This window comes from Podarcis bocagei (genome assembly GCF_964188305.1).
Source record: "Podarcis bocagei genome assembly, chromosome: 9".
Lineage (NCBI taxonomy): Eukaryota > Metazoa > Chordata > Lepidosauria > Squamata > Lacertidae > Podarcis > Podarcis bocagei.
In genome coordinates this window covers 79,329,781-79,353,961 of record NC_138134.1, presented here as the reverse complement: position 1 = coordinate 79,353,961, position 24,181 = coordinate 79,329,781, and the positions used below count along the sequence as shown (strand labels likewise).

Here is a 24,181-nt window from a genome sequence, read left to right as displayed (position 1 = left end):
CCGGTTGGTCGCCGCAAGGGGCCTGGTAGGAATTTTTCCAATTTGGCGCACTTTCAGCCTTTTGGTTTTTTCGCCTACCTCGTAGCAAACGTCACAACTCTACGGTATTGGTGGTTAGGCATTGGCAGGGGTTCATTGTTATGCAAATGAATGGGGGGGGAAGGAAGCACCATCACCTTCCCCCAAGGAAAGGGTAGTCCGGTAGAGGACTCCGGGGGGCGTTGCCTTGTCTGAAACCTAGGGAGGTAAGGGCCTCCGGTACGCCCCCGAGCGGTGACACCCGTGGCATCCTAGTTGGCGTACTCCAACAGGACTCCCACGGCTTGTGGATAACCCTTCCCGGTCTCCATGCCGGGTAGCCGATAGGAGCCAATGCCTAAGGCCAATACCTTTCAATTCTATAATCAATAAAGTTGTGGCCTTTTACGCCCATTAACCTTAAATAATGTGTCCAGTGTCTTCATTTCACATGGTGGAGGGGACTTGCCACGCAACAAACACTCTGTGAGGTGAGTGGGGCTGAGAGACTTCAGAGAAGTGTGACTGGCCCAAGGTCACCCAGCAGCTGCAGGTGGAGGAGCAGAGACCCGAACCCGGTTCCCCAGATTAGGAGACTACCGCTCTTAACCACTACACCACACTGGCTCTCTACGTTCTTCCGCTATTTCATCCAGCAGATTCACGGGACAGCCCATAATATCTTGTGCTGTATTCACCACCCTCTGTAGGCATTTCCTATCAGATGATGTCAAACCAGCGTACCACACCGTGATGCAGTATGAAAGGACACTTTATATTGTGGACCAGTAGGAGGAGATCATCAAATGTTGCGCCAATTGTCAGCCCCCATCTGAAGGCAGCTGAGCACAGCCACAGCCTCACAGGCCTAAAACATCTTCCTGGCCTGCAAGCACATACCGTATTTTTCACTCTATAAGACGCACCAGACCATAAGACGCACCTAGTTTTTGGAGGAGGAAAACAAGAAAAAAAATATTCTGAATCCCAGAAGCCAGAACAGCAAGAGGGATCATTGCGCAGCTGTCCTGGCTTATGGGATAGCTGTGTGCAGCCTCTCCCAGGCAGCGGGAGGAAGGCTCCCCCAACAGCCGCACTCCCTTTAAAGAGCGCGCAGAGCGTGTGTGCGGCTCTTTAGAGGGAGAGCTGAGCAGAGCCTCCCGCCTGCATTCGCTCCATCAGACACACAGACATTTCCCCTTACTTTTTAGGAGGGGAAAAGTGCGTCTTATAGAGCAAAAAATACGGTATATGGGCATGCTTCCCTCAAGGGTCTTCGCTTTGCACACCGCTGGGGTTGGGGCCAGTGCGCAGTGGCAGGCGGCGGTGCAAGCATTGCTCCTCATGCACCCCGTTCTACCGACTCACAGCTGAACAGGCGGCGCTGAGCCCCCCACCCAGAAAGAAAGAATATGGGGAGCCTACCAGGGCCCCTTCCAGGGCAAAGACGGCCGCGGCGCCCGTTTGCTCGAGGGGCTCCATCCGACGTCTCCAGCGCCGTCGGCGGAAGGAGTCGGTCTTGCAGTACTTCAGGTGGAACTTCCAGCCAAAGAGCGAGGCGTATTCCCAGCCTTCTCCTTCCAGCTCCTCCTGTTTATACTGCGGGAAAGAGGGGAAAGAAGGTTCTAAGCTAAGTGTTGGCTCCTTACCTCTCTCGCCCTGACCTAGCCACTGTGATCCACGCGACGGTCACCTACAGACTGGATTATTGTAACTCACTCTACGTGGGGCTGCCCTTGAGACTGACCCAGAAACTCCAGCGGGTGCAGAATGCCGCGGTGAGACTCCTTACGGGGTCCTTGCCGTGGGATCACATTCACCCAGTGCTATACCAGCTGCACTGGCTCCCGGTGGAGTACAGGATCAGGGTTAGGGTGCTGGTTTTAACCTTTAAAGCCCTATACAGCCTAGGACCCTCGTACCTACAGGACCGCCTCTCCTGGTATTTCCCACGGAGGACCTTACGGTCTTCAAACAAAAACATATTGGAGGTCCCGGGCCACAGGGATGTTAGGCTGGCCTCAACCAGAACCAGGGCTTTTTCGAATGTGGCCCCGATCTGGTGGAACGCTCTGTCACAAGAGACCAGGGCCCTGCTGGACTTGACATCTTTCTGCAGGGCTTGCAAGACGGAGCTGTTCCACCAGGCAAAGGCACAGTCTGACACCCTCCTTCTGTAATCCTCACAGAACTCTAGCCCAATGGTTGACATTAATCTGATTTGAACTGTTTTTATAATGAAATGATTTTAGAATGTTGTATCATTTTACTGTTGTTAGCCGCTCTGAGCCCGGGTTCGGCTGGGGAGGGTGGGATATAAATAAATCATCATCATCATCATCATCATCATCATCATCATCATCATCATCATATGTGGTGGTCTTGTAGTAAGGTTAAAGCTCACTGGGAAATGATATACAGTGGACTCTCAGGTTGTGAATGTGATCCGTGCAGGATGCACGTTCATAACCCGCAGCGTCCACAACCCGCAGCGGCGCATCTGTGCTGTGCACATCCTCAGAGTCAGCCCATTCTTCAGCCAGCTGACATAGGAGAGACAAACCCTGCCATTGGTGGTGGGAGAGTGGAATTCCTAGGGTCCCAGGTCCCTTCGTTTCCCCCCAAAAAAAAAAAACATTTGAGGGGACTGGTGCCCCCAAACTTTTTTGCCATTCAAATAGTGTGTATTTTGCGTCTTGTGATCAATTATGTGGGGTGGAGCTTACCTCCTACCCCCCCGCCCCATTTTATTCCAGTTGGCACCCCAGCCTGAGACTTTTTGTCCAGGTGCAGTTCTGTGTTTCAAAGCTGCGTACTCGAGTGCCCCCTGTTTTTCCATTTTGCCCTGGGGATTTCCCTGCAAAAACCCGCTCTGTCAACCTGAAGAGCAACAAATGGGGTATTCCGCGGCCATTTGCTCCGATTCCGCTTTAAAGAGCGGGTTTTTGCAAGGAAAGCTCCCTAGCTTAAAAAAACAAGAGAGCGTACAGACACAGCTTTCAGGTGCCGACTGTGCCTGGAAATGGCAGAGGAAAAGTGACTGTAGATAAGCCCTTTGTGAGTCTTTCATGGAATGAGGGCCTTTCAGAATTTTTTTTAAAAAACCAGCGAATCCGGACCAGAAAATTGCATCCCACAGCACTGAGTCTCCACCTGGGTCCTCCTCGCTGCATCTTCCTAGCCCCTCTTCCCCACCATCTTCATGCGTCTCTTTCGATTTAAAGGTTTAAAAGCAGCAAATAAAACTTCTGGGGGTTTCCCTCTCTGCGCTGGCGGATTTGCTGTGCAAGGGAGACCCCTAGAGAAGAGCTCAAGGAAGTCCAACTAACTTTGATCCTCACCTCCTAGGAAAAGTCCCTTGCTTTTTCCTGTAGGACTAATTGCAGTCGTTAACAGTCATCAACAGGTTTACCATACTGTTGCAAGAATTTATGTATAGGTTGGGGGGTGGGCAGATATCATGCACATGCAGCCCACTACCAAAATCAGCACAATCACTTTTGTTACTTTTGTGACTTGTCCCCACAAAATACTTCATCACAGTTTCTATTCAAAGGGCCTTGCTGCACGGTACCAAATGTACGAATTCACTGATAAATGTTCCTATGTACTGGCTCACTGGGAAAACTTCAGAAATTCCTATAGACATGTGAGATCAGCTACTCAGCAGCTTCTCTGCCTGAGTGATAACCCCTGGCATCCTGATACCTGAGTGCCAGACAGGCAGTCATCCCACAAATAGCAAACCCAGATGAAGACAAAAGGGTGTGATGAACTTGGCTGGAAAACAGGGAAATGTAAATATCTCTTTTGTTTCACTTGATGCGCATTTGGTGGAGGGGAAGGAGAATCATGGGGCAGGGTCCAGGATGCTCAGATTACTGCCACCAGACCTCCCCTTTCATGATGTATTAGTGATGTAGTTTGGGGGAGTGTAACATGGGGATTAGCAGCTAATAAAAGTTTGGGGGCTCTTTTGTTCCGGGCTTCCATCCTGTCTGATATATAATGAACTGAAAAAAATGTTTAAAATACCACATTTTTCGCTCCATAGGGCGCACCGGACCATAGGGGGGAATTATTTCCCCCCTAAAGCCCTAGCTTCCCCCAACCCCAGCCCCCAGAACAGGGCTAGGAGCGGTGGCAAGATTGCGCGCAACCTCGCCGATGCTCCCGGAGCTTGAGGGGCTGGGGACAGGGGAAGCCCGGGCTTCCCCCGACCACAGCCCCCAGCCCCCAGAACAGGCTGCTATCCGCAAGCCTTCGGAGCCCGGCGGGAACTCCTGCTGCGCTCAGAAGGCTTGCGGATAGCTGCCTGAAGCCTGGAGAGCGAGAGGGGTCAGTGCGTACCGACCCCGCTCGCTCTCCAGGCTTCAGCGAAAGCCTGCATTCGCTACATAGGACGCACACACATTTCCCCTTCATTTTTGGAGGGGAAAAAGTGCGTCCTATAGAGCGAAAAATACAGTATGTTGTATGTTGATATGTTATTGGAAAATTTTAATTTGAAAAACCCAAAAAAAATAAATTTGCCAAAAAGAAAAAAGAAAAGAAAAGGAATGTCCTGTCTGAAATCCTGGAGAGCCATTGCTTGCTGTCTGTCAGTGCTGACATTGTCCAGCAACCAAGAGAGGTTTTTTAAGCAGAGGTTGTGTGGCCGCCTGTCGTGGGTGATCTGGTTGAGATTCCTGCATCGCAAGGGGTTGGCCTAAATGGCCTTTGGGGTCCCTTCCAACTCTACCGTTCTATGATTCTATAATAAATAATAATAATAATAATAATAATAATAATAATAATAATAATTTATTTGTACCCCACCCATCTGGCTGGGTTTCCCCAGCCACTCTGGGCAGCTTCCAACAAAGATTAAAAATACATTAAAATGTCACACATTAAAAACTTTCCTAAAAAGGGCTGCCTTCAGATGTCTTCTAAATGTCAGGTAGTTGTTTATCTCTGACATCTGGTGGGAGGGCATTTCACATGGAGGGCGCCACCACCAAGAAGGCCCTCTACCTGGTTCCCTGTAACCTCATTTCTTGCAGTGAGGGAACTGCCAGAAGGCCCTTGGAGCTGGACCTCAGTGTCCGGGCAGAATGATGGAGGTGGAGACGCTCCTTCAGGTATACTGGACCAAGGCTTTAAAGGCCAGCACCAACACTTTGAATTGTGCTCGGAAACGTACTGGGAGCCAATGTAGGTCTTTCAAGACCGGTGTTATGTGGTCTCGGTGGCCCCTCCCAGTCCCCAAGTCTGGCTGCCACATGCTGGATTAGTTGTAGATTCTGGGTCAACTTCAAAGGTAGCCCCACGTAGAATGCATTGCAGTAGTCCAAGCAGAAGATAACCAGAGCATGCACCACTCTGGCGAGGCAGTTCGCTTGGCTTGGCATGCTCTCCCTTTTCTTGCACCCACAACCTCACCCCCCCCAAAAAGGTGTACCTTCTTCACAGCTTCCCTCTGCGCCAGGTCCCTCCTGCGAAGCCTCACCCATCGCCTGCGCCGGTTCGTGTGGTACATTTTCTCTGCTGGCACCCAGGACTTCGGCCTGTGGTCTGGCGGGATGGTCAAGCCGTATTCCCACCCTTGGAGACAAGACAGATAAGGGATGCAAAAAAAGTAAAAAAAAATTGGAGCTGCATCCCTGTAGAATTAAAAAAGATGCTCAGAATATCTATAGGGGGGGAAACCCCAAGACAATTCTTGCTGAGCAGAGTTGGAAAGGAGGTACCACAAGATAGGAGAAAATTATTCCTATATGCAATCGCAGCAGCCAGAATACTCCTTGGAAAGAACTGGAAAGGAAATCACATACCTACAAAAGAGGATTGGTTAATTAAACTAACAGAGTTTATAGAACTGGCAAAATTCACTGTGGTAATAAGATATCAAACCCACCAGAAATTAAGGGCACAATGGTTATGGTTCGAAGAATATATGAACAAAGAGCGCTGTAAAGATAACATGCTGATATGTTTAGACTAAGCTTGTAAGGTGACTTGATGTTATACTGTAACAGTACTATAAAAGAAGTAATTACAGCGATAAATGATATGCAATGTAAATAAGAAATTAAATACGACGAGCGCTGGTGGAAGGGAGTCAAATGGGTCTGGTACTTCATCCTTTTTTCTTTCTCACCCTTTCCCTTTACTCTCTTTGGTTTTCGGGGTTAAGTGTGTACCTGATTGATTGATTGATTGATTGATTGTAAATATGCTTAAATAAAACATGAAAACATCTATTTTTTTATTTTTAAAAAAAGACATAAAAGGGGGCATGGAAGTGGCCAGAAGGAACACCTGACCTCTTAAGCGAGCAAGGGGGACCACTTTGCACTTGGCAATTTCCATGGGGTGAAAACACAGGGGCAGTATCTTGGAAATGGGCCCCAACGTGTCAGATTTCAAAAGGTTTAGCGTATGGAACTGCGCTTGGAACATCTGCACCGGCCAAAGCCCACCAGATGAGTCTGCTGACTTGAGGGCAACCAAACCCCAGGAAGATTGAATATCCAAGAGGAGGTTTTGCCCACCAAGGGACGATTGCCACGGAAGACAGAGGAAAGGAGATTTAAAGGAAACAGGGATCCCCCCCCTCCAAAATACCTCTCTCATCGACTGCTCTGTTGAGATCCGTGTCCCATTCCACGTCTTCCCATTTCCATCCCATCGGACATTCGATTTCATCCTTAGACAGGACTTTCTCCCCATTCTGGAAAAGAAGAGAGGGAGCCTGTGAAACCCAGTCCTTTTCCAAAGGGTGGCGGTTGTGGAAAGCTCCCCTAAACCAACATGTGGGATGTGGAACACAAGAGCAGTCAAGTACAACATTCCTAGAGTGAACATGTTTACACATGGGGAGGAATGTTTGTCCAGCCAGCAGGTAAACTTCCTGTTTCCTTCTGGGCTGGGACAGACTTCCTCTGCATGTGATTATAGAGGTGGGTGTGGCCTCACCTGTGCAGGTAACAACAAAAGCACAGGGCAGAGCAGCCATCTCTCTCTCTGTGACTACATGCATCGAAGAAGCAACATCTGCTTAGCCATAGATGCTCTCCAAGAGAGGACAAAGGGACTGTCTTCTTATGAGATAGTTTCCAGGTGTATGTTACTTTTCTAAGATAAGTCTGCCTTCTGGGATCCTATTGTGAACAGAATGATGTGTGAGTAAACCTTTTTATACTTTTATAGAAGACTATGTCGTGTCTTATCTTTTATGAGGGAATAAGGGGAAAATACCAGAACAGTTATTATAGAGGCTTTAGCGAGCCTGAGAAAACACATCCGCTGCAAGTTTAAAAAGGGGAATGTTACTCTGCTAAATTGTGACCTTGTTATCACAAGTTAGAAAGGCTATAATCAAAACAATATATCCTCTCCTGCATCCCTGAACATTCCCACACAACGGAGCCAGTTTCTACAGAAGCGTCCCAAGAGGGGGATCCTCACCACGTCGGTGTAGGCCTCCGCCATGTGGATCCACTGACCGCCCGGAAGGCGCACTTGATTCTCGAAGACTTCCTCCACGAAGCTCATGTGCCCAGCATCCACATCGTACAGCAACCTGTGTTGGGTGGGATGGAGAGATGACGGGGAGTGGTAAGTATCATTGTTTGGTTGTGCATTGACACCAAAAATAGCTCCGTATGTGTATTGCTAGCGGGGTACCACTGGAAAATTCCACTGGCGCTAAGCCAGAGCAGCAGAGGGCTGAACAGCTGATAATTCTCAAACTATCTTCTCTCAAGGGCCATTGAACAGAAGACGGAACAAGCTTGTTTTCTCCTGCTCTGGAGCGTAGGACTCGAACCCATGGCTTCAAACAACAAGAAAGGAGATTCCGACTCAACATCAAGAATAACTTTAAGAGCTCTTTGACAATGGAACAGTCTCCCTTGCTAGGGCAGATCTGAGGGTAAACCATACGCGGAACGAGTCTGCCCCTGCAGCTTGATGGAGGTAGAAACTGTCGTTTCTGCGGGGATATACACTCGGTATTTATTACGCAAAAATCTCCAAATGAATCCGAACTTCAATGTCTAAAATCCCTGGCAGAGGACAAGGATCCTGAGACCATGTTAAGGGTAACCAAATTCTGTAGGATTGCCATAAAACTTAGGGAACAAGCTGTGCTATCATAACGATTAAGGTTTTAAATGATAATTTTGGGTTATATGTTAGTGACTATGTTGTTGTTTTTTTTATAAATATTTATTAAAGTTTCAGAAAAAGGAATTCCATTAAAGCAAAAAATACAAGAATAAAAGATAAAAATACAAGAAAAATACAGAGTAAATACACAGATAAAAAAAAGAAAAATAAATCAACCTTTCCATATCTTACATTCATATCCTTGTTTCCCTGACCTCCTCATACCTCCCTTTTTTGTATTCCAATTCAGTTAATTAATTCAGCAATTTCTTTCCCTCCTTATTATCCTGATCTTTGATCTTAATATATTATAACATTAAATTTTTACCTATTTAAAAATCCAATTTTCCATATTCTTTTATATCATTACAGCTAGAAACCGCTTAGCTTCATTCAAACATCATTCTAACATTTATTAATTTTGCAATACTTCTGTAAATAGTCTTTAAATTTCTTCCAATCTTCTTCCACCGACTCTTCTCCCTGGTCTCGGATTCTACCAGTCATTTCCGCCAATTCCATGTAGTCCATCATATGTTTTAATTTATATATATTTTTAACTGTTGCTATATCTGTATTGTCCCTGTTATAACTAATTGCAAATGCAAATGTACCCCTATCGTGTTTTATGACTTCCTTGATATTTATTGTATGTGGGCTGGAACTGGTCTGTGACCGAAATAATAAAATTCATTCAGTCTCCCTTGCAAGGTAGGGGTCTCTCCTTGCTTGGAGGTTTCTAAGCAGAGGTTGGATGGCCATCTGTCAGGGATGCTTTAGCTGAGATTCCTGCATTCTGGGGGGGGGGTTGGACTAGATGACCCCAGGGGTCCCTTCCAACTTGACAACCTCCTGATTCTTTGTACTCACGTCTTCTCGGGGCTGACAAACCAGTCTCCAGCCCAGGCCCAGCCAGCGGAGGGTCTGAAGCTGTCCTTTGGCAGCTTAATCTTCCCGGTGACATCCGAGTACTTGGGGTAGGTCAAGCCGGTGGTGCCCCAGTTCCCAACCAAGGCCAGCTTGGTCTGGTTTTCATACTGAGACGGGAAAGAGAAAGGGGGAAGGGGGAAAGTGTTTTAATGGAGAAGAAGCAAGGAAAAGGGTGAGGCAATCCCCAAAGAGGACAGACCCTGACACACACACCCCTACACACACACACACACACACACACACAGAGGAAACCCTGCGAAACACTGGCGTTATTGCAAGAGGGGAATGTCTAAGCTGATAGAAAATGTGCCTTTGTGTCGTTGAGTTGCCCTTGGATGCTGTGTATCATAGGAGAGGAATGTGTTTGCCTTCACTGGCCAAAAAACTTTGCTTTTGTATGTTTCACTGTTCAAAAACTCCTGAAAGAATAATAATAATAATAATAATAATAATAATAATAATAATAATAATTTTTATTATTTGTACCATCTGGCTGGGTTTCCCCAGCCACTCTGGGCGGCTTCCAACAAAGATTAAAAATACATTAAAACGCCACACATTAAAAACTTCCCTGAACAGGGCTGCCTTCAGATGTCTTCTAAATGTCAGGTAGTTGTTTATCTCTTTGACATCTGATGGGAGGGTGTTCCACAGGGCGGGTGCCACTACCAAGAAGGCCCTCTGCCTGGTTCCCTGTAGCTTTGCTTCTCGCAGCAAGGCAACTGCCAGAAGGCCCTCGGCACTGGACCTCAGCATCCGGGCAGAACAACAGGGGTGGAGACGCTCCTTCAGGTATACAGGACCGAGGCCGTTTAGGGCCATCCCATTCAGTTCCCTGGGACTTACTTGCAGGTAAGTGTCTGCAACAATCTTCTGCAAAACAGCTCTGGGTGATTCCATGTATTTTATGCATCTGCCTGTCTGACGGTAGAAGTCAAGGAAACATGGACTTGCCCTTATCGAGGGCTACAAAGACCCCCTTGTAATCCTGAGGACTAAAAGCATAATTCTCCATTTCAGCCGAAGGGCTACAAGCGGGGAGGGGACTAAAGATCTCCTTTGAAAACAAGCCGCGTGGATGCACAAACAGAAGGATATTTTAATTAGGTGTACATAAAAATGAGTTTTGGCTGCAAAGGTTTTTTAAAGGCAAAAACAAAAAAACAAATGCCCTTCATACCAATGGCAAGAAAGGAGATTGTGACTTAAAAAAACCTTCTGACAAGAAGAAGTATTCAACAGTAGACAGGGAATGTAGTAGGCTCTCCCCTTCTTGGAAGTTTTTAAGCAGAGGTCAGACAGCTATTGGTCAGAGGTTCCTCAGCTGTGATTCCAGACCCTCCAACATTTCTCCAATGAAAATAGGGACATCCAGTCCTTCTTCTTCTTCTTCTTCTTCTTCTTCTTCTTATTATTATTATTATTATTATTATTATTATTACTCTGCCCATCTGACTCGGTTGCCCAGTCAGCTTTCAACATATATAAAAACATAATAAAACTATAAAGCCACTTCTGCCCTTCGGAGGAGGTGGGGTTGCGGGCTTCACGGCCCCACCACACACACGGTAGCTGGAGCCCAGCCCCCACACCATTGGGGGGAATCCCCGACCGCGTCACCCCCTGGCCAGCCAATCAGCTGGCTCTGGGGGCGTGGCCTGCCCTATTGAAGGCAGGCGTGGCCGGGGATCTCCTTCTCTTTCCTCCTACCAGCTGTTCCTGATCCTTTAAAGTTTTCATTCCTTGACCTTGCTATGGACCTTGGTTGGTCACCGTTGAGGGGCCTAGTAGGAATTTTTCTACTTGGCAAATTGGCACCAGCCATTTGATTTTCGCCTACCTTGCAGCAAATCATCACAGCTTTCTGGGTATTGGCGGTTAGGCATTGGTATTGCTCTGTAGATGGAAGAAGGGAGGTAGCGCCATCACCTGCCCCACATATTGAAGGGTAGTCCGATAAAGGATTCCAGGGGGCGTGGCCCTGTCTGAAGCCTAAGGAGGTGAGTGCCTAAGGCACGCCCCCTATCGGTGACTCCGGGGGAGTTCCTAGTTGATGTGCATGACTCCCCCTACTGGTGGTTAACCCTTCCCGGACTTCAGGCAGACGGGCTGAAGTCTGATATAGTCGGTTAGGACCAATGCCTAAGCCAATACCGCTCATCCCCTGTAACCAATAAAGTTGTGACCTTATTTTGCCCATTAACCTTAATAATTGTGTCATGTGTCTTTATTTCCACTGGGGAAGGCGGGAACTCGCCACGCAAAGGGCTGCCTTCTGGTGTCTTGTAAAGGTTATCTAGTTCCTTATCTCCTTGGCTCGGGGGTCGCATGACTCCAGACCCTCCAACATTTCTCTGATGAATATAGGGATGTACTAAGGAAAAGCAGGACATTCCAGAATCAAATTAGAAACCGGGATGGCTTCTGTAAATCCGGGGCTGTCCCTGGAAAATAGAGGAGCTTGGAGGGTTTGTGATTCCCTTCCAACTCTGCCATCCTATGACTCCACAAAGTCCAAGCCTAGCACAACCCAAAGAGGATTTGGCTCACCGTTTCCGCAAAGACAGAGAGCCTCCCCTCGGCCGACTTGTTGAATTCCTTCTCATCCACGGCCAGCCCCAGCCACAGTTGCACCCGGATCTGGGCTGGGATCCTGGGCCCCATCACCTCTCCTTGAGGACACTGAGACAAAACCGAGAAGAAGCTGTGAAAACCCAGCATCTCTCTGCCTTCCCGGGCGATGGCTGGATCACACCTCTTGCCAAAAGCCCCACTGCCCACCCCCCACAAGTCCCATCCCATCCCTATTTTGGGGTGTCAAGGAACAGCCGCTCTGCCTTTGTAAGAACCCAATCATTTCGTTTGCTTGTGCCTAAACTTGGGAACTTCCTGCCAATTGATATCAACATAGGTACTCTTTAGGGCACCAGCTAAAAACATTCCTCTTTAGACAAGCCTACCAAAGATACTAAGGAAGTTGGCAAGAATTATATATCTATTATTTATAATTTTCATTTTACAACAAACAAAAAGCAAAACACTCTTAAAAATCAAGTTTTTGCATATATCGTATTTACACTCCCCTCCCACTCTTTCTGCAGTTCCTTATGTTTATAATTTTCTTACTGCATTTCCAAATGAAACCTATTTATTGCTTATCAGAATTTGAGCCTGTTTCGGTATTTTAACTTTGGGTACTGTTGCAGAAAAATCTAGGTGCAAGGCTGCTCAGTCCCCCAGCTGGTCGGGCAGAGCCCGCGGGTCCCTGCGGAATAAAGGAAGGAGTCCAGCCACCAACAGGAGCAAATCGCTGTAGACCAAAGTTTATTGCGCAACAGGTTCAAAGAGGAATTTTGAACCCTAAGGATGGGGTGGCAAGGACTTTTAAAACTTTCCCACCATATCCCAGAGTACTGTTTGTACAGCATCATTGGGGCAAGACTGGGGATGAGCTCTTGGGCACTCCCTGGGTGGGGTGTTGTGTATGTGCCCTCATGCTTGAGGGATTATGGCAGGAGAGAAAGGTAAAGGAGTCCTTTCCTCTAAGGCCAAAATGGCATTGGAATGAAGAGAATTGGTCAAACTACTGATTTTATATGAATTTATAAAGTTAGATATCTTCCCTGAGCTGTCAAGTCGAAAGGACTTGCCCCAGGACAAGGATATGTAAAGAGTTTTATTGTTCTTTGGCGATAGGTACTTGAGAGGTGTTGCTCGGTCCCTGCTCCTGCCAACCTAGCAGTTCGAAAGCACGTCAAAGTGCAAGTAGATAAATAGGTACCGCCCTGGTGGGAGGAAAACGGCGTTTCTGTGCGCTGCTCTGGTTCGCCAGAAGCGGCTTAGTCCTGCTGGTCACATGACCCGGAAGCTGTACGCCGGCTCCCTCGGCCAATAAAGCGAGATGAGCGCCGCAACCCCAGAGTCAGTCATGACTGGACCTAATGGTCAGGGGTCCCTTTACTCTTTATACTTGAGAGGTGTTAAGAGATGTGTCAGGACATGTTTGCCAAGGTTGAACTAGTGTAACCGCTGTCTGTTGTTGTTGTTTAGTCGTTTAGTTGTGTCCGACTCTTCGTGACCCCTGGACCAGAGCACGCCAGGCACTCCTGTCTTCCACTGCCTCCTGCAGTTTGGTCAAACTCATGCTGGTCTCTTCGAGAACACTGTCCAACCATCTCGTCCCCTTCTCCTTGTGCCCTCCATCTTTCCCAACATCAGGGTCTTTTCCAGGGAGCCTTCTCTCCTCAAAAGGTGGCCAAAGTACTGCAGCCTAAGCTTCAGGATCTGTCTACCCCTCCCCTTTTGTGACATGTCAGTGATGTAGCAATGATGCTGTATGAACTGTATTCTGGGATGTGGTGGGAAAGTTTTAAAAGTCCTTGTCCCCCCATCCTCGGGGTTCAAAATTCCTCTTTGAACCTGTTGTGCAATAAACTTTGGTCTACAGCTATTTGCTCCGGTTGGTGGCTGGACTCCTTCCTTTATTCCGCAGGGACCCGCGGGCTCTGCTCAATGAGCTGGGTGACTGAGCAGCCTCGCCCCTAGATTTTTCCGTAACATTATGTTTTAAAGTATCACTGTGTATTTATCCAAAGCATTTTGCAGTTTTCTCTCTTTGCAAAACTGCGTCAAGGTTAAAATAAAAAAATTCCTTCCTGTAGCACCTTAAAGACCAACTAAGTTAGTTCTTGGTATAAGCTTTTTTGTGCATGCACACTGTATCTGAAGAAGTGTGCATGCACACGAAAGCTTATACCAAGAACTAACTTAGTTGGTCTTTAAGGTGCTACAGGAAGGAATTTTTTTATTTTGACTATGGCAGACCAACACGGCTACCTATCTGTAACTGCGTCAAGGTTGTTATTTCTGCAATCCGGCGCCCTAAACATTTCACAAAAGGAATTGATTTTCTTTTCTTTTTCCTTAAAGACATTTTGGCCCACAGAGCCTACCTTCAAGAAAATGGTTTGGAGCTTCCCGCAGTTTTTGCCGCAGCAACTGGCCCCACTCCGGGAAAAGAGGATCTCGTGGGCTGGCACCCGGGCATAAGCTACGCGCCGGTCTCCCTGCAGCATCCAGATGACCACGTCTGGCAGGCTGTTCTGAGGCTGGAAGAGAGATTTGGGGGCAAAGCTGTTGAGCTTTTTGGGCAAGATCACGAAAAAGGCATTTTTAAGCTATTTTTATGGGGAAATGGCAAAAAAATGGCACTGTCGACATGGGCTGCCATATGCCCGGAATTTCCCAGACATTTCCCCGATTTTCACCCAGACACTGCTGTCAACCACAGTATTCTGGATATGTCCAGGAAAATCAAATGTATGGCAACCCTACTTGTGAGAAAAGCCAGGCGGCAAAGAGGGTGACTACATTCTGCATGGACTGGTTGCAGGGCAACATGTGCCAATGGCTTTAGATACCTATTGGGTCCATAAATTACCATATAGCGTATATTCAACACAAAAAAGCGACAATTTGTTATCGACAAACGACAGCTGGACATATAAAGGTCCCCATTATCTTCAGTAGCTTAGGGCCTCATCAAACATAAATCCGGCCCTGCCCAGATGTTTAGAAAACTGGTTTCAACTTTCCAAAAGTTATTTTAACTTTTCGAAAGCCTTTGATCATTGTTGGCCTTTCCTCTTGTTTTATCTTTTTTGCAAACCACTTTGAGGGTTCTTTTTATAGAAGCAAGCAACGTACAAAAATTACAAAATGAATGAATGTGGGGCAAGGCCCTCACCTCCTCCGCCATGGATTTCAGCCTGGAGAGCCAGTCCTCCGCCTGGTCCAGCACCATCTGTAGGTCAGAGTCTTCATGCTTCAACCTCAGAGCTGCCTCGACAATCTGGTTGAGATTGGTGCTGCGGAAGCGATACAGGAACTTGTCCAGATGGGTGCTGGTTGGCTTCTGGGTGACGTCCACCAGCGGCTGGCTGTGGAGGGCAAAGAGCAGGAGGGAATCACCCCAAGGGTTTGCCGAGAAGGACCTCCCGGTGCGAGGCTGACTCCAGAGAGGACATGTTAAGGATAACAGTTTAATTGCACACTAAAATGCGGAGTTTCTGTATGTGCTAAAACAGCTAGCAAAAAGAAGTACAAAAGCAAACATCGGGGAAGTGGGGGGCAGGAAGTGAAGAAGAAAATTGTGTATATGGTGATAAATGTTTGGGAATATTTTTGGAGATTTAATAAAAATGATAGATCTATAAAGAGAATGCCAGCATGTGTATTGTTCAAAGGTTTGACATTGGAAAATTCCCCTGAGGTATACGAAAGCTCACTGGGTGTTTAGCAGGCTATTAATTAACTCAATAACTCAAAATAATTTGGACAGATTTGTAAAAATCTGAAAACTAATAAAAATATATTAAAAAATAAAAATAATTAACTATTAGCGTTTTCTGCTAGTTTATACGTGAGTGTTTAACCTTAGATCGCACGATCAAGGTATTCAATTGCAAATCTCCATTTTGAAGGGAGTTGTCTTGGTCTTTTATTCCTGGGCAAAGTCAAAGAAGGATTTGCTAATGATGCCTCTAGAGGAGAAACAGCCTCAGGCTGGCATGCAGGCAGATGGAGGCTGTAAGGAGAGAGACTTTTGAACCTAGGTCCGTTTAGAATTATATTATATATCTAAAGGAGATGATGAGCCCATGCTTGGCAAAGCATGGAATCATTTCGATGTACCATTGATTTGGTTTTGTACCTGTTTGGGAGAAGTTTTAGTTAGTAAATCATTGCATCATATTTCTGGGTCAGGACAATTTGTATTTCCAAAAAGGAGTCCGTTTTTATGCATCCAATTGCTTGAAACTGTGCAATATTAATATTTGCAATAGGTTGGTGCTCCTCCCTGCCGTAGCTCTGTAGCAGAACATCTGCCTTGCAAGCACAAGGTCCCATGTTCAATTCCCAGCATCTCAGGGGGGGGGGTGTTAATTTATCTGGCATTTAGTGCTGAGATACTTATTCTGAATTGCATTGTGATCTTTTTATCATACAAGCTGGAAACTTTCAGAAGCTTTGCTTGGAAAGGTGGACTTCAAGCATCTTGAGTCAGCATTTCCTTTTTGATTGAACAAACCAAAGCAGAATTGGTTGCCTTCCTGTACAAATCTGAAATCTTTCCACCCTTCATGCCTCTGATACCTTCCTTTCTTTGCCCTCCATTGGAAATGCACTTAGAGACGCCCTTTCCTTTATCACAAAATTTGGAGAAGTGTGTATTTCAAAGGACAGCTCTATTCCCATCAACTTATTGGGTTCGAGATGGTAAACACAACAAGGGCATTGGACTGGATCAGTCCAAAGAGACCCATCTAACCTAGCATCCTGTTCAGATGTCTGTCAGAAACCCCAGCCCTCCTCCCGAGTAAATGTGCATAGGCTCATTGTCTTAAAAATATATATTATTGAACCTACGGTGTCTGGTATTCCCGGTTGGCTCCCATCCAAGTACTAACCAACCCTAACTCTGCTTAGCTTCCAAGATCAGACATGTTCAGATTGATAAGGCCACAGGCACTTTTTTCAAATTAAATTCTTTCAACATATAACAACATGATACAGATTTTTAAAAATGAAATATCCCACCCTAACCCGGAAGCTGGCGTTCAGGCAATACAGGTCCAATTAAAGCCAAAGGACTTATTATTCCAGACTATAGGTAAAGGGACCCCTGACCATTAGGTCCAGTCGTGGCCGACTCTGGGGTTGCGGCGCTCATCTCGCTTTATTGGCCGAGGGAGCCGGCGTACAGCTTCCGGGTCATGTGGCCAGCAGGACTAAGCAACTTCTGGCGAACCAGGTCAGCACACAGAAACACCGTTTACCTTCCCGCCGGAGGGGTACCTATTTATCTGCTTGCACTTTTATGTGCTTTCAAACTGCTAGGTTGGCAGGAGCAGGGACCAAGCAACGGGAGCTCACCCCGTCGCGTGGATTCGAACCGGCGACCTTCTGATCGGCAAGCCCAAGAGGCTCAGTGGTTTAACCCACAGCGCCACCCGCGTCCCAGACTATGCTTTGCATCAAAGGCAACAAACAATTTAAGTTTTATAAAATGAGGAGAGTCCTCTGTTTTCAGCTTTGTCCGAAATAGAGTTCTGCCATTCCATTGCAAAGGAGCCTTTGGGCTTGGATCCTCGTGCCAATTTTATTTCAGGCTTTAATTCCCCCCCAAGTGCTGTCTGCCTCTGGCTACAATTTGTCAAGGAACCACCCTCTGAGTTCTTCCAGGATCTCCTGGCTCTGAGCTGCAAGGAGAAGAGAACTTAGCAAAGGTTTGAGCTGAAAGCGAAGACCGTCTCCCGTGAAAAGATGGAAAGGAGCCAACTCTGGACCCTGAGACATCTTTTGTCCAGTAATTGCCTGTTATTTGGACCAAAACTACCCTGCATTGAGCAACTGCCGCCTTCCCTGCTGTTGCCATCGACACGGCATCATTTCCCCTTCTCCCAGGACAGCTGCTGTGGCTCAGTGATTTATTCCAAGCGGAAACGACAGACCACAGGCCAGGGGGAGAGAGAGGGAGCCCAGCCTGCACAAAACGCCGGCTTGGCAGCTTCGCCAGCAATATCTCCCCCTGGTTTAATTGAGTTTTTCTTGGAAGGAGGCTTCCCTCCGGGAAAACAAAGTCCCGGGAATTGACCCAGGTCACGTATGACACACGCGCAGCAGACCCGGGGGTGTCTTGGGCCGTTTGCAAACAAGCACGTCTTCTTATAGGGGAGAGAAGCATCAGCGAGGGGGGGGGCAAAAAGAGAAAGAGAGAGAGAGAGCAAGAGAAGCTCCTTCTGGGGGGCTCAGAAAAAACCACCAGGAGCTGGGAAGGTGCAGTGACACCCATCCCGCATATCAAGCTGTTTGTTCCTGGAGCGTTTCCAGCTTTGCCGCTTGGAGTTTGCCAGCGGCTCCCAGTTAGCCTTTGCCTAACCCAGGGTTTGGAGACGCGGGTGGTGCTGTGGTTTAAACCACAGAGCCTAGGACTTGCTGATCAGAAGGTCGGCGGTTCAAATCCCCGCGACGGGGTGAGTTCCCGTTGCTCGGTCCCTGCTCCTGCCAACCTAGCAGTACAAAAGCACACCAGTGCAAGTAGATAAATAGGTACCACTCCGGCGGGAAGGGAAACGGTGTTTCCGTGCGCTGCTCTGGTTCGCCAGAAGCGGCTTAGTCCTGCTGGCCACATGACCCGGAAGCTGTACGCCGGCTCCCTCGGCCAATAAAGCGAGATGAGTGCTGCAACCCCAGAGTCGGCCACGACTGGACCCAATGGCAGGTGGCTATCCAAGCTCTGCTTCAAAACCTCTGAGAAAACAGAGTCCAGCACCTCTCTTGAGTCACAATCTCCTTTTGTGGGGATTGGCTGAGGAGGCCTGGCCAGATGGGCGGGGTATAAGTAATAAGTTGTTGTTGTTGTTGTTAACAATTTTATTATTATTATTATCCTCAATTATTTTATTTTTATTATTATTATCATCAATATTATTATTATCAATTTATTTATTTATTATTTATTTATTTATTTATTATCACCAATTTTATTATTATCAGCATCATCAATTATTTATTATTATTATTATTATCCCTTCTGCTCATTTGTAGCCCTCTTCAAATATCTGAAACACATATCTGCTTCTCCAGAGGGGAGGACCCAAACCAGGGGTCTGCAACCCGCGGCTCCGGAGCCGCATGTGGCTCTTTTACACCTTTGCCGCGGCTCCGGGGCGGATACTAGCGAGGGGAGGAGGCGCATTGTGCGCCCCGACACTCCCCACTGTGGCGGGCGCTGTACTGGCTGTGACGTCGCATGGGGGCGGTGCGTGCGTTAGTCACGCACCGTCCCGACGTCACCTTCCCGCCTGCTGTCAGATCGCGGCTCCAGAGATATATTTGTTTTAAATGTTGCAATGGTTTTGCGGCTCCCAGTTTTTTTCCCCCTTCAAAAACGGGTCCAAGTGGCTCTTTTTGTCTTAAAGGTTGCAGACCCCTGACCCAAACCAACAGATCAAAGGAAGAGAAAGGAGATCCTGTCTCCACATTAGGAGACAATTCTGGCAGTTAAGAGCTGCTTGACAGTGGAAGAGACTCCCTCGGGAGGTGATCGACTCTCCTTCCTTGGAGGTTTCTAAGCAGAGGTTGGATGGCCATCTGTCAGGGATGTTTGAGCTGAGATTCCTGCATTGCGGGGGGTTGGACTGGATGACCCCAGGGGTCCCCTCCCACTTGACCATTCTTTGATTCCATGAGATAAGCTTGCATGGACCAAAGCCTGCTTCACCTTTGTTAAATTTTTCTGGCAATGCAAGACGCCTTTCGTTGTAAGAGACCAGCGCGCGCACACCCACCCACACACACACACACACCCTCTCTCAGCCTCTTTCTGCATGCTGGAATATGTGAAATTCCTTAAATGCACAGAAGCCTACAGGGCACAAATGTGAACCCAAGAACCAATAACTCTTTGGGGGGAGAGGGGGGAATTTTGTAAGGCACACAGCCTCTTCAAAGGGGAAACGACCGCAATCCTTGCAAGTCCTCATGAGGTTTTTTTGCAAACCTGTCGAGAACGGGCCACAGATGCCCAGTTAGCAGACCCTCCAAGAGCCCCCATTTTGCAGGGAAAATTAAACATTTGAAGAAGCCATCCTGGTTTCTGGTTTGATCCCTCATTTCCTTAGGACGTCCCTATTTTCATGGGAGAAATGTTGGAACGCATGGAGTTATGTGACCCCCCGAGTCATCTGAATAGGGAAGCCCTGTATAAAAAACATTTAAATGTATATAAAACATTAAAAAAAGGTTAAATGTTTGATTATGTTTTTCTATATGTTGGAAACAGCCCAGAGTACAATTATCATTATGAGATGGGGCGTCCCTATTTTCATGGGAGAAATGTTGGAGGGTAGGGAGTTACCTGACCCCTGAGCCGTCTGAAGGCAATCCTGTAGAGGGAAGCTTTAAAAAAATATGTTTTATTATGTTTATATATATTTTGGAAGCAGGCCAGAGTGGCTGGGGAAACCCAGTCAGATGGGAGGGGTGTAAAAAGTAAAATCATCATTCTGCTGTAGGACGTTCCTCTTTTCCTGGGAGGAATGTTGGAGGGTATGAGTTAGGAACCAGTCGTGAGGCCGTGAACTGGAGGCGGCTGTCTGCCCCCCCCCCCAATTGAGGGTCTGCCCCGAAACACAATGAGGCTATTCAGGTAGGCAGCCCACCGAGTGGAAATTTACGACCTGCCTCAAGTATCGCTTTTTCGAATCCGTGCCTTGGCTCGGCCGATGCTCCCAGCCAGAAGGAGGGCATTCTTTGCTGCCAGGGACCCCCTCCAAGCCAAACAACCCGGCTCGTAACAACCCCACAGAAAGGGGCTGGCGGCCCCACAGACCCCTACCTGCAGTCCGCGATGACCTCATCGATCAGCCGAGCGACAAGGGTGTCCAGGTCGCCCACGGAGCACTTGGCTTTGATGGCCAGCTGGACCAGCGCCAAGTTCTCTTCCTACATTGGGGAGAAAGAGAGAAAAAACACACTGCTGGAGTCACACATGCACACAGACCACTAGGCAAGACTGCCAGCTTGTGGGTGCGCAAGCGGGGGCAGCTGTGTTGCAGGAATTTATGTATAGGTTGGGGGGGTTGCTCCTCCAGCAGATATCATGCACATGCAGCCCACTACCAAAATCAGCACAATCGCTTTTGTGACTTGTCCCCACAAAACACTTCATCACAGTTTCTTCCTATCTATTCAAAGGGCCTCTGCTGCACAATACCAAATGTAAGAATTCACTGATAAATGTATCTATGTACTGGCTCACTGGGAAAACTTCAGAAATTCCTATAGACATGTGAGCTCAGCTCCTCAGCAGCTTCTTTGCCTGAGTGCTAATTCCTGGCCTCCTGATACCTGAGTGCCAGACAGGTAGCCATTCCAGAAAGAACAAACCCAGATGAAGACAAAAGGGTGTGATTAACTTGGCTGGGAAACAGGGAAATGTAAATATCTCTTTTGTTACACTTGATGGGTGTTTGGTGGAGGACAAGGGGAACCATGGGGCAGGGTCCAGGATGCTCAGATTCCGGCCACCAGACCTCCCCTTTCATGATATAACTGTGATGTATGAGTGATGTAGTTGGGGGGGTGTAACATGGGGATTAGCAGCTAATAAATGTTTGGGAGGCTCTTTTGTTCGGGGCTTCCATCTTCTTTCACCTGGTGGCAGGTGACTGTCCTGTCGCGACAGTCTTCAATCAAGACCAAGCCTACTGGCTGCTGTTTTGCTCTGTTATTCCTGGCTGGTCTCCTTGGTTTTTTTTGTCCAAGGGAGCCCTCAGATTTCTCTGTTAACAGCTGGAAGCGCCTTTGAGCGGCTGCTTCACCAGCTACGGCCATTCCTGGACACGGAGAGCTTTGCCACAGCAGCTCATGTGCTGGTTGTTCCAAGTCTGGGTTGCTGCAATGCGCTCCGTGGGGGGCTTCCCTGGTGCTGGAGCGAGGGCAGGATGCTGCATCCCAATTGCTAACAGGTGGGAGGCCTTGCCAGCATCTCACTCCTGTGCTCAGAGGGGGCACTGCTTGGCAATCTCAGACCCTCCAAAATGTCCCTGTTTTCCAGTGACGTCCCTGATTTAGAGAAGCCATCCCAGTTTCTGATTTGATTCCGGAATGTCCCACTTTTCCTTAAAGGTAAAGGGACCCCGGCCGTTAGGTCCATTCGTGGCCAACTCTGGGGTTGTGGGACTCATCTCACTTTACTGGCCGAGGGAGCCGGCGTACAGCTTCCGGGTCATGTGCTTTCCACCTGCACTTTGGAAGTATGGCTGATCTGCCTTCCAGGATGCTCTTAAGAATGGCTGCAAGCTCATGCATGGGGAAAGCTTGGGAAAGAAAAGTGCATGGCTTTGTTAGATCTGCACAGAGAACCGTCTCCCACTTCCATGGAGCTTTCTTTCCAAGAAAATTGGGGTTGAGATATCTGGGGACAGGGAAGGATAATGGGGGACTTTGGGTTGAATGTGGAAGATATAAAGGTAAAGGTAAAGGGACCCCTGACCATTAGGTCCAGTTGTGACCGACTCTGGGGTTGCGGTGCTCATCTCGCTTTATTGGCCGAGGGAGCTGGCGTACAGCTTCCGGGTCATGTGGCCAGCATGACTAAAGCCGCTTCTGGTGAACCAGAGCAGCGCACGGAAACACCGTTTACCTTCCCGCTGGAGCGGTACCTATTTATCTACTTGCACTTTGACGTGCTTTCGAACTGCTAGGTGGGCAGGAGCTGAGACTAAGCAATGGGAGCTCACCCTGTCATGGGGATTCGAACTGTAGACCTTCTGATCGGCAAGTCCTAGGCTCTGTGGTTTAACCCACAGCACCACCCGCATCCCTTTTACTTAGGATGTCCCTATTTTCAAGGGGAAAATGTTGGAGGCCATGGAGATCTCTGACCCCAGAGCTGTCTGAAGTCAATCCTGTATGGGGAAGTTAATGTTTTATTATGTTTTTCTATATGTCGGAAGCTGCCTAGCATGGCTGGGGCAACGCAGTCAGATGGGAGGGGTATAAAAAGTAAAATTATCATGATGGAATGGGATGTCCCTGTTTTCATGGGAGAAATGTTGGAGAGTACAGAGTTCTCCGACCTCAGAGCCGCCTGAAGGCAAACCTGTAGAGGGAAGAGGGTTTTTTTAAATGTTTAATGTTTTATTATGTTTTTATTTATGTTGGAGGGATGCGGGTGGCACTATGGGTTAAACCACAGAGCCTAGGACTTGCCGATCGGAAGGTTGGCGGTTCAAATCCCCGCAACAGGGTGAGCTCCCGTTGCTTGGTCCCTGCTCCTGCCAACCTAGCAGTTCGAAAGCACGTCAAAGTGCAAGTAGATAAATAGGTACCGCTCTGGCAGAAAGGTAAAGGGCATTTCCATGCGCTGCTCTGGTTCGCCAGAAGCGGCTTAGTCATGCTGGCCACATGACCTGGAAGCTGTACGCCAGCTCCCTCGGCCAATAAAGTGAGATGAGCGCCGCAACCCCAGAGTCGGCCACAACTGGACCTAATGGTCGGGGATCCCTTTACCATACGTTTTGCCATACCTTTTTAGCAAATCACTTAGAGATTGTTTTTTCCCTACCATCCAGTAGTAGATACATTTTATGAAATGCATTTAAGGCAGGAAACCAGAGGCGCCTCCCAGCCTCTGTTTGCTTGTGGCAAGCATGCAGCCCTCCCCTGAGCCAGTGCAGAGTGATTTCTCAGGGCTAGGCCACTTTGGGCTGCCTAGGGGGGATGTTGCCGAGTCGACTGGTCTCCCGTGAAGGCAGAGAAAGGCCCCCAAAAACGGGAGGAGGGAGAGTGTTAATGGGAAATGTTTACGGCACTCACCAGCCGGTCTGCGGCGCCACAGAGGCGGTTCTGAACTTCGGTCCTGTGGCTGATGTCTTCCCAGTAGGAGGAAAGGACCACGACTGGCTTCACGTTGCCCCATGGCAGGTAGTAATACTGACAGCCTACAGGGATGGAAAACACCCAATAGCCCCCAGCCAGTGAGACAAGGAGATAGAGACACAGACATATCTGACTTTCAGGCTGAGCATCCGCTGAGTCCAGCACTCTGATAGAAAATCGCAGCAGTGTAGAGTTCAGAGGGGTACCCATGGGTCATCTAGTCTAACCCGCGGAAATGCAGGAATACATAAGATCAGGCTATAAATTATATATAAAATATATTTAAATTTATGTTATTGTCAGAGCTGCCCGAGGTCCCAGCTCACAAAGGACCAACGCCGGTTCGTTGTTATATACAAAAGTCTTTATTGAAGTTCAGTTTCGCTTTCACAGCCGCAGCGCGCAGCTCTACGTCTGAAACTCTAGACCATTGAAGCTCCATCTGAATCTCCTCCCCCCAGACACCAGTTTAAGACTCTAGCCTTGCTCCACCTCTTCCTTTGCTCTTTCCTCCTCTGGCTCCGCCTGTCAGCTGGGGTCTTGCCCTTCCTAGACTCTTCTGACGCTGAGTCCCCTGAGTCTTCTCCCTGCCTCCGGCGGGCTTTAGGACCTGGTTCCCAATCCGGGTTTC

The 24,181-nt window shown here is 47.9% G+C and overlaps 1 protein-coding gene across 7 annotated transcripts in view; it reads right to left on the bottom strand.

Moving 5' to 3' along the window:
• The window catches only part of DYSF (dysferlin), a 201,252-nt gene that overhangs the window by 116,399 nt on the left and 60,672 nt on the right, over positions 1-24,181 (bottom strand). For all 7 annotated transcript variants that reach the window (XM_081206891.1, XM_081206893.1, XM_081206895.1 and 4 more), the window contains 10 exons: positions 23,488-23,612; positions 20,504-20,610; positions 14,849-15,041; positions 14,055-14,210; positions 11,653-11,784; positions 9,043-9,209; positions 7,471-7,585; positions 6,628-6,733; positions 5,462-5,604; positions 1,444-1,617 (listed from right to left, as the gene is read on the bottom strand). In XM_081206891.1, the coding sequence (XP_081063017.1) occupies positions 1,444-1,617; positions 5,462-5,604; positions 6,628-6,733; positions 7,471-7,585; positions 9,043-9,209; positions 11,653-11,784; positions 14,055-14,210; positions 14,849-15,041; positions 20,504-20,610; positions 23,488-23,612 (1,418 nt within the window). The remainder of the gene's footprint in view (positions 1-1,443; positions 1,618-5,461; positions 5,605-6,627; positions 6,734-7,470; positions 7,586-9,042; positions 9,210-11,652; positions 11,785-14,054; positions 14,211-14,848; positions 15,042-20,503; positions 20,611-23,487; positions 23,613-24,181) is intronic.